The 10,188-nt window shown below is 40.4% G+C and overlaps 1 protein-coding gene across 3 annotated transcripts in view; it reads left to right on the forward strand.

Annotated features, from left to right (window-relative positions):
- LOC103373058 (melanophilin-like) overlaps positions 1-10,188 on the forward strand; it is a 41,750-nt gene that overhangs the window by 9,405 nt on the left and 22,157 nt on the right. For all 3 annotated transcript variants that reach the window (XM_008302857.1, XM_008302858.1, XM_008302859.1), the window contains exons 3-5: positions 4,367-4,588; positions 6,680-6,819; positions 9,068-9,109. In XM_008302857.1, the coding sequence (XP_008301079.1) occupies positions 4,367-4,588; positions 6,680-6,819; positions 9,068-9,109 (404 nt within the window). The remainder of the gene's footprint in view (positions 1-4,366; positions 4,589-6,679; positions 6,820-9,067; positions 9,110-10,188) is intronic.

Raw genomic sequence — 10,188 nt, forward strand, 5'->3', positions numbered from 1 at the left:
CCCGTATTTGACGTCTTATTGAAAATGTTGCCAAAACTTAACTCTTTGCTCAACAAAACAAACAAACCTGTGCGTCCTCAGAGTGACTGTGAAGCCACGATTCAATCAGCTGCGACAAACAGTCATGTGACAAAAACGATGGAGCAGAGAGAAAAAGAAAACATTAAAACTTTTTTTTCCCAGCGTTTGTAGGATTTGTAGGCACTTGCAAAATATCGTATATGTTGATTCTAATTTTTTATTTTTTTTCAAGTTTTCTGAGTTAAGTAATCAAAGATATTCAACTTTCATGTTTTTTAGAAGGATTTATGGCATTATAACTTGAGTTCTCTGCAGGACTTCACATTGCAGATGCCAATAAGCCCATTGTGATTAAAAATGTGGCAAAAGCAAAATAAAGCTGAAAGGGAGGAAGACATTTGCGATCAAACGGAGTGTTTCAGATGTGACAAGAAGTGCCACAGCATTGTACAATGTGAGCAAAATTAGTTTTTTCAACATGAAACATATTTGAATAGAGCCCCAAGATAAAATTCTGAACTTGTGCAATGTGAACCTGCATAATATGAACTTTTTAACTGTGATAATAATATTTACATATTTTTACTGTAAATTAAAGAATCTCTGTGGCGTGATGGTTTTACATTAAAAGCTGCAACAAAAGCAGTTTTGCAATATATGAGGCAGCGTTCTGTATGTAAGGTTGCACTGGTCAGTGTTTTATGTTACAGGCTTACAAAGTCAAAGATGTTGTGTGTCGTGACAAATCAACAGAGAAAGATCATGCAGTCCCTTTCATGTTTGCCTCCTTCAGCTCACTGGTTTGCTTTGCATCCCTCAGCTTTTCCTTTTTCAGTCTCACGACTCTGAAAAAACTTCAGCGAGCAGCAGGTGGCCACTTCTAGCAAAAATAATAAACTCAGTAAATGTACTGAATGTCCAGCATCAAAGTGCACTTAGATGAAGTTAGTGGCTTCTTGTAAACATTGTGAGGCATTGAGCAGAGCTCAGGGTGATGAATGAATCTCACTGAATGCATATGTGGTGCAGATGAGTAAAGAGATGACTTTTAGCAATCAAATTCTCTTTATCAAGTTTGTTGTTGTCCATATTAATAAAAATCTGCAAAGCAACAACACGTTAATGCACAAATCAGGAAACTTTCTGGAGCTTTCAGCCGTTTTTCTTATTCATAGCCCTCATCAGTAGGCGGAGGACTAACAAGCTCTGACATCAGCTCCACTGTAAGCTGCTGGCGACTCCTGCAGAGGGCAGCGCTCTCTCTCTCGGCCACCTATTGCACTCGTCTTTGATGTGGGACTTTTTTCCGGCCGTGTGTCAGCGCTTGGAAGTCGCTCACAGCACACGTACGTCGTCGAAATCATAGAAGGGCATCTTGTATACCAGATTTGTGGGATTTGACGTTTCAGAGGAGGACAGATTTAACAGATATTACTTTTAAATCATTCCTAATGGCCGGCAGCTGTATCTGCAAAAGGTTAGAGGACGCTTACAAAGTATCCCATTTATCCCAGTGCTCTGTTCTATAATTTGAAAAGCATGGCATTCAGAAATGCTTTAATAAACAATAAGCATCCTCTCATCCTCGCTGGCTGTTTTTGCCAGACTCCACCCACGCTGTGTGACATTTGGGACTTGTTATCTGAACTTTTTTTTTTTCTCCTCCTCTCCACTACTGTCAGCGTCTCACAGAGAGAGCACGGCTGTTGCTTTTCCAACAATCAGCACAAGTTTGCTTTAAACTTTTTGCTGAAGAAAACGGTCTGGCTCGAACGCAGTGAAGTCATTCGTTGCATACGTGTAAACAGAGGAGAGGAAAGGGGGTTGGATTTTGGGAAGATTTGCTGCACTTTTACAATGTGCAGATGTAATTGATAGCTGAAGATTTTCAAATTTTAATACAAAACTAGTGTTTAACCCAGATTGATCGGTGTCATGTCTGTTTTAATCCAGTGTTTTACGATGGAATGAACAAACCACGGTGCAGTCGCTGAAATGAAACTGCAGAAATAGGCCTATAGGTAGAAAGAGTTGCACATGTTGCTTAATCTGACAATGATCAAAATCCAAATCGATGGACAATGAAGGCTCAAACTTAATCTCATCTGTCTTGAAGTTTTTTCTTGTTTCTAACCGTTGCACTAAATGTTACTGCAGAAGCATTGCCAGTGTTTTCTGCCTTTACCATCTTTTCCATGCACCAAGGCCGACACAATATTTGCACAGAGCCGACAAAATGAAGCCGCGTGTTGCCATGTACGTGCTGACAACCATCTCCTCGCTCATGTTTGTCGGCCAGCATTCTGACTCACAATGCGGCGGGATAGGGTTTGCTTTTATAGCTGTGAAAACATACAGTGAGTAATAAGGTTGAAATTTACCTTCATGTTGTACTTCATGTCAGCGCAACGGTTGTTACTTTAACATTTTGGGGGAAATGTGTTTTTTTTTCCGCTAGATGAGTAGTATAAGATATGGTTAGCTTAGCTTAGCATAAACACTGGAGTGAGGAAACAGCTAGTCCAAGGACACAAACACACCCAGCACAGCTAAAGTCTTGGTTTCTTAAGCAGTAGTGCAATGTAGTCAAGTACATCTACTCAAGTACTATACTTATGTGCAAAATCGAGGCCTTTCCATTTAATCACACTTCTCTTCCACTTCACTACAACGCTGAGGGAAATGCTTTTTACTTTGAATTTATTTGACAGATTTAGTTCCGAGTTATTTTACAAATGATGACTTTTGCACCACCATCGCCTCGCAGCTAAAAGGTCGCCGGTTCACAACCAGAATCTTTCTGCGTGGAGTTTGCATGTTCTCCCCGTGCAGCGTGGGTTCTCTCCGGGTTCTCCGACTTCCTCCCACAGTCCAAAGACATGTTGAGGTTAACTGGTGATTCTAAATTGTCCATAGGTGAGTGTGCTTGGTTGTCTGTCTCTAAGTGTAGCCCTGTGATAGACTGGTGACCTGTCCAGGGTGTCCCCTGCCTTCACCTGCTGGGATAGACTCCAGCCCCCTCGTGACCCTATCAGGGTTGGATGGATGGTTTACTTTCTAGTTATTTTACAAATTGTGACTTTCAGCAATTTCCCTGAGGTTTCCACTAAAGGGATCAATAAAGTTCTATTCTATTCTAATCTATTCTATTTTGCACCCAGGATGCTTTGGTCTTAGGCGAACCAGCAGTTTCTACAAGCACAGCTAAGATGATTAGTTGATTATTCATATTTATTGTAAATTCTTCTCATGGTTGTAGCTGCGCAAAAGTAAACATTTGCTGCTTTTGCTTTGAAATAATCTGAATAACTGACTGCTGTAGAAAATCATTACATCAGTCATAATAAAAAATAATTAATTGCAGTTGGATGCAAAATAGTTCAAAATGAGCTCTACTTCAACCAACTGTACCAGCGACATCCTGCTTTTACGTGGCTGCATCAGTGATAATCATGTGATAATATAACGCACTGTTTTATACAATCAAAAGTCACAGGAGGTCTTTTATCGGCTTCAAAACTTTAAGAATGTTCTCCTTATTATACTTAGATACATTGTTAATGCTGGACTTTTACTTTGAACTGACTATTTTTTTACAGTCTGGTGTCCTATTTGTACTTTATTACAGAGAAAGGATCTGAATATTTCCTCCACCGCTGTTATATAATATGTATATATATAATACTGTAATATATGTGACAATTAAAATGTGTGACTTTAACAGGAGCTGTGCATTTGTCAAACATATCCATCCAGGTAAAGTTTTGCTTTTGGCCTTTCTGCAATGATGCTGCCTAATTTTGCCCGATTTCACCGCGAACAATATGCAAACAGCAGCTTAAGCCACAATTTGCAAAAAAATTCTGGTACAAAACGTGTTTGTTAAAGGATTTAAGGGTAACCCTGTACTTTCAAGTTACATTATTAGTAGCTGCATCCCATGTATACCATAAATATAAAGAGTCTCGTGTATATTGATCATTAGTCGTACTTGAGTGTCAAACACACACCATCAGGAAGTCTTGTTTAACCGTCTGAGCTACCAGAGGAATGCTATAGTGCAACAAAGCCACTTACATCAGGACTGCTCTAATGTTTTTCCATGCATATGGCCTGTCTCTTTAGATATGCATTAAAACAACATATATGTGTATTTTTGACCCAAGGCTATATAAAGTGCTGACTGACAGAATCCATTTGCATAGTGTTTTTGTAGTAATAACATGATAAAAGGAAAGATGGCTTATTTGCTGGTTTGCCTTCTTTGCAGGCTTTAAATGCAGTATAGAAAATTGTGTACATGTATTAAATTTCCATATTGTTTTTCACCTTTTTCGTCCCTCAGGGAGCTAAAGACAAAGATTGCGAGAGAAGACAGCAAGAGAGAGCTGCTGGGAAACGAGACCAGCCTGACCGAGTCTCACTGCATTCGTTGTCTCCAGCCCTTCAAGTTCCTGGTCAACAGCAAGCGTCAGTGTCTGGACTGCCAGCTCTACGTCTGCAAGTCCTGCAGCCGCTACAACAAGAAGGAGCACGGCTGGGTGTGCGATCCCTGTCGCATGGCCAGGTAGGAAATGGCAAATTTATAAATGAAACATGTTGTAATTCAAAGTCAGGTCAGCACGCTGGCTGGAAGCTGAAAAATCGCACCGTTGCAAGAAGTATTAACTTCTCTCTAACACTAAAAAGTCATTTTCCACTGAGCAAGAGGTAAAATTGAGGCAGTAAATCTACCCGTCTCACCTCTTCAAACCCTTGAGACTGACTCAGACTTGTCTCAGTCTTCCATCTGAAGTTGCATGTTACATTAACTCAGCCTCAACTCACTGCACAATTCAATTGTGTAGCCTTTAACAGCGGCAAAAGCGTAGAGATTACATCAGAGTTGAATGAAATACTTGCTAACGTGTTTGATTAAGGGCACCCTGAAGGTTAAAATTCCTGAAAGTTAAAGATATCGTTACATAATTCAGGTTTTTGTCCTCATGTGGCCTTCCAGTCCCAAGGTTGAGAAAGGATGTCCTTTATCCACTACATGATGAGATAAATCCCAGTTATAATCTAATCATTTGGGTAACTGCATTATTGTGATGCATCCTTGGCTGAGGCTCAACAACCTTAATGACTCACCATGCATTAACTTGCTTTTAAAAATGGTAACTGGATGTAAAATGATTGTTTTTGAGTCTCTCTGCAGTCATTGCTTTAACTCTTAACACTCCATTTGTCAACACTATATATTTAGAAGTTTTTTGTACTGAAATGGCTTAGATAAAGACTCTATGAAGTCCTTGTCTCCCTCTTCACCCGCCATTCTGCCGCTCTGCAGCAGGAGCACACCAGCTCACCCACAACTCAGCTACTCAGCTACTGAACTGCACGATGTCACGTCGTCATGTTGGACTAATTCAGCCATGCACTGATTCTGATGAAAAATAAAAATGATACAGAAAGTATAAAACCCTGGAAGTCCAAATCTGCATTTTTGAGTTTATCATCGATACACTGCAGTTTCAAGGTACTCAGTCAATTGGCTGACTGTTTATTTTACTGTGTTTTGGTGGGTGGTACATGTCATATTATGTGCCTTTTAGCATGTAAAAAACACAATTTGGACACGTCTTTAAGGCTAATAAACAAAAATATATGCTTGGAGACAACGGAATTAAATTTAGGGGATCACTGGTTTGTCAGGACAAAATTTTTATCATAACTGTTTTTCCTATGTACTAAAATATTAGTTGTTCTTTTTTTAGTGCATCTATATGCATTTCACCATATTGTTATGATTCAAGCTATTGATGGAAGTTTTCTATTTTTAATATTAATAATACAATCTAAGTCAGAGTCACAGCAGAACATTCTAACTTAGCCTTAATGTTCCACTGTAAAGGTTTTTCAAGGCACAAGTGTTGGTTTATATACAGTGAGCAACACACTTTTGGGTGTGTATGTCAGCAGGAAAGTACTTGATAGGTGTATTTGTGAACACAGCACAAGACTAAGCAGTTCAGCTAAAGTTTGAATATTTGTTAAAGTGCACTTGAAGTGTCTCTGGAGTACCCAAGACATGTTCAGTCTGGGGGAAAATGAAAAACAAACACTGGCTGCACATAGCTAATAATGACTTCTTTTCAGTCCCTACACATGTACAAAACATTTACATTTTATTTATGTTATCAGTGGTCTTGACCAGAGCAACCCACACTGAGTGAACCGTCGAAAGTTCAGTGTCTTGCGCAAGTGTGACAGCACAACACAGTTTGATGGATGTTTTGGCAACTGGCTTTTCAACACACATAGCTGAGATCTCTTTTGCTGCTCGAAGCTCTGCTGCTTGCAGTGATAGAGTTGAATACATCCAGCTCATTCCAGCTCCACATGGAACTGTTATACCTGTTTGCTCAGATGAAGCTGCACAATGGAAGGTTCTTTAACGGAGCTCAGCCAGTGTCTGGAAAACATCAAGCAATGCATCCCATGCTTTGAGCCTGCACTCGGCACTTTTGTTTATTCATCAAGGCTATTTGTAACAAAAGAGGCATATCCAGCCCTTGTTTCTGGCATGTTTGTATTCCCATAAGTATTTCTGTAATGAACTTGCTCTGTGTTTTGGTTTTTCGGTGTCTTTTTTTGTCCCTTCTGTTTCCTCTAACAGGGTCTTCAAGATTGGCACTTTGGAGTGGTTCCACGAGAACGTCCGCACCCGCTTCAAGCGCTTCGGCAGCGCCAAGGTGATGCGGTCGCTCTTCAAGAGGCTGAACGGAGAACACAGATGCTCTCAGAGTGATCTTGGAGGTGAGTAGTCCAACTTCTTTTTTGTTTGTTTGTCACTCAGTTGGCTTTTTACAGTCATGTTAGAGGGAGAGATTATGTTTGGAGCGTTCCAAATCCTTGATCCACTTGTAAAAATATGTAAATGAGTAACGCCCTCTTTGCTTGACAAATAGTGCCATTGTAGCATTTCAGCAAAGAGTTTAGAGAGTTTGAAACTGCTTAATAGTTACTCCGGGAAGCTGCCTAGTGCGAATGTCTGTATTAATGTGCAGAGAAATGCAAATCAAAGGATACAAACGTGGTAGAATGTCAGGTCCCAGGTCAACGTTGCGTTCAAGGGGCAACCCTAACAAATTTCCATCTGTTCCAGTCCTTTCTTTACGAGCCCAGAGGAGTGGCTGCCGGTCAAAAGTTCAGGCTGCCAGAGTCAGAGAGCACTGACTTGAAGTCATGGAAGTCTGCTGGAGCTTACCATGTGAAATCCCCAGTAAATGAAAGGCTTCACTGAGATTCAACAGCTGCATGCTGTACTGTAACTGCATGGAAAATGTGCATCGCCTTTTTGAATCTCACTGCAGTCCGATTGGTAAAACATCACCATGAGAATTACTATCTCATGTGTGAACTGTGTCAAGTCAGAGTACAAGAATTCGCATTGTAATGCTTTTTTTTTTTTTTTTTTTTTAAATTAACAGCTCGCATGATCCCAAACAAAATGCAGGTTTGTCACATTTATGCATGGATGTTATCAAACTGTGCAGTCACCAGATCATCTCCATCAGCATAAAAAATCACCAAATTAGAGAATGTTTTAGAGAAAAGCTGTATTAATTCTTAAAGTGGAGTCCACAGACCGTGAGAATCTGGAACAACAGCACCCTGACGGCCCAACACCTCACCAGGGCGCGTTATGTCACCCTCGTCCTTTAATTGGTCGTCCATCTGTCCATGAGATCCTTGATTTTTGTAACACTGAGTCACCAGAATGAAGTTTCCACTCTCTTTTTCAGATAGTACGCTGTCATCAGCAGGCTGCCAAATCTGTCACAGGGATTTAATCTCTTCCATCTTTCCTGTTTTTCCAGTTCTGGCCCCTCACAGCTGTGCAGAGCGTTGTCACAGAATAGTGTCTCAGCCTATTTGTCCTTATCTGACCAGCATGTTTGTTTAAACCATGTGGGATATATATGCTGTTAGCTGTACCTCTGGAGACATTATCACTGATGATACCAATGTGTCACAGTGTGCTGCACATTTTTCAAGTCGAACACAGCGACAGAGTGAAGCCTCATCAAAACCTTTCCGTCTGAAATTCCCTTTAGAAATTGTTCAAGCGGCATTGCCAAAATCTTCTGGCTAAACCCAGAGCAACTTTATATCAGCTTTAAGCAATATTATACACAGCAGATCTCCAAGTGAGATCATAGCATCAGAAGATCAATGAAAGTAAGAATTATGAGGATACAGCCGGGACTCCTGGTACTGCTTACGCTGAGTCACCCTCAAGGATTTTTGGGAAGAAACACAGAGCAAGTTGGTTAGTTGGCTGAGCCCAGCGGGCCTTGTGATCATTCACTCACATGTCTCCCATTCTGTGCCTGGAATTAAAGGATCCAGTCCTGCAGGGCTCCGACTACCAGAAGCAGAGAGAGGGAGGAGGGAGAACAAAACTTTTGTTTGTCATGTATTTGTGTGGAATCCAGTGCGCAGACTGTGCACAGATGAAAGCTGCAGCCGTGACACGCTGCCATAAATATGCATGTTAACAGACGCATGATTAGCAGCTCATCACATGTAGAGATTCATGTGACCACCTAGATTAAATTCAGCATGCATGACTACACACACACACACACACACACACACACACACACGTAACGTCTCTTATACTGTAAATATTCTGCCGTGGTCCGTTGGGCCCCCAGAGCTCAGAGGGTGTCATCCTATATGCACACTGTCTTTGCTGATGCTCACAACAGTCTTTTGTTCGCACACAGAAGTTTAATTCAGCTACTTGGCCAGCTCTGCCGCTACAGCTGCTTCTGATTCTGATTATTGTTTTATGTGGAAAGTAGCGACTACCTGCATTATCTCAATTTGCTGAGCTATTTGGACGGCAAAACCTGACCTCATTAATGTTCATTGCAGAGAACCAAAGTGAGAAGGTAATTAATGGAATAAAGTCCGGTTCTTGGATACTCTATATCATAAACAGTAATTAAATAACTCTAAATAAGTCATGTCTTCTCTGCTCTTTTCTGTTCTGCAGAGCCCCATGAATACGACACACAGAGCATGCCTGAGGTCCACAGTGAGTAGAACAAACTGACTGATTGCAATCATTGAAGTTTATTATTTAAAGTTATGTTTATTATTTCAATAAATTGTTTGGAGATCATTTTAAGCAAAGAAGAATATATGATCACGGATATGGTCAGCAGAGCGACTTTGGTTTGACAAAATACTGAATCTAAATGAATTTAAATGCTAATGTCAGCATACTAATATGCTCAAACGATGATGTATGTAGGGAGGATCATGGATTTATTAACACAGTGGGATGAAGCTCCCGGCACTGGGCTGGGCAGCAGCCTCAGACTGTAATTAAAGATGGATGTAGTGACCGTTATGTCACACATTAGCTTGCATACTACTGTTCTGAAGCACTGAGCACAGCATTTTGGCTATTTTGAAACCTGACATAACGAATGAGACGTTGATTTGACTTGAGGATACTATGCACACCCATATGGTAGGGACACGTCATCCCAAGATTAGTCCATACCTTGGTTTATTGCCAATTTTACTCTAAACAGGACCATAATTTACAAAAAGAACGCCATGCTATATTAAAAGAGACTTGAAACTAACACTTAAGGTCGTGTACTTACTGGGAAAATGAGGTGATAAATAGGAACATTTCTTCATGGACTTTTATACATTATGACATGTTTCTACAACCAGTGGAGTCCCCCCTGGCTGACTGTTTGCGTTGGCGTCACTTTTCCGACCTGAGGCTACATCCATCTTTTACGTGGCAGCAATTGTAGTGTGTCGTGACCAAACCATGTCAACACAACTTTATCACATAATGCACGCCAGCCCAATAAGTATTTTTCCCCAAACACAATATTTGGAAAAAGAGCAGCTGTAAAATGGTGAATACATTTCTTCATGAGTATTAAACCAAATGAAATGATTCCAAAGTTTGATCCACTCTGTCTGATGTTTTAGAATTCTAGAAGAAACAAAATGTTGTTCTTGTTTTATCCTGCTGCTAATTCCTCATTGTGAAATTTGAATACATGGTGATTTTACATTTGTATAAGAAAAATGTAAATGCATCATCACTGTTAAGTCTAGTGTCTATCCAATGTAACCAATGGCAAC

This window comes from Stegastes partitus, unplaced genomic scaffold (genome assembly GCF_000690725.1).
Source record: "Stegastes partitus isolate 25-593 unplaced genomic scaffold, Stegastes_partitus-1.0.2 Scaffold1898, whole genome shotgun sequence".
NCBI lineage: Eukaryota > Metazoa > Chordata > Actinopteri > Pomacentridae > Stegastes > Stegastes partitus.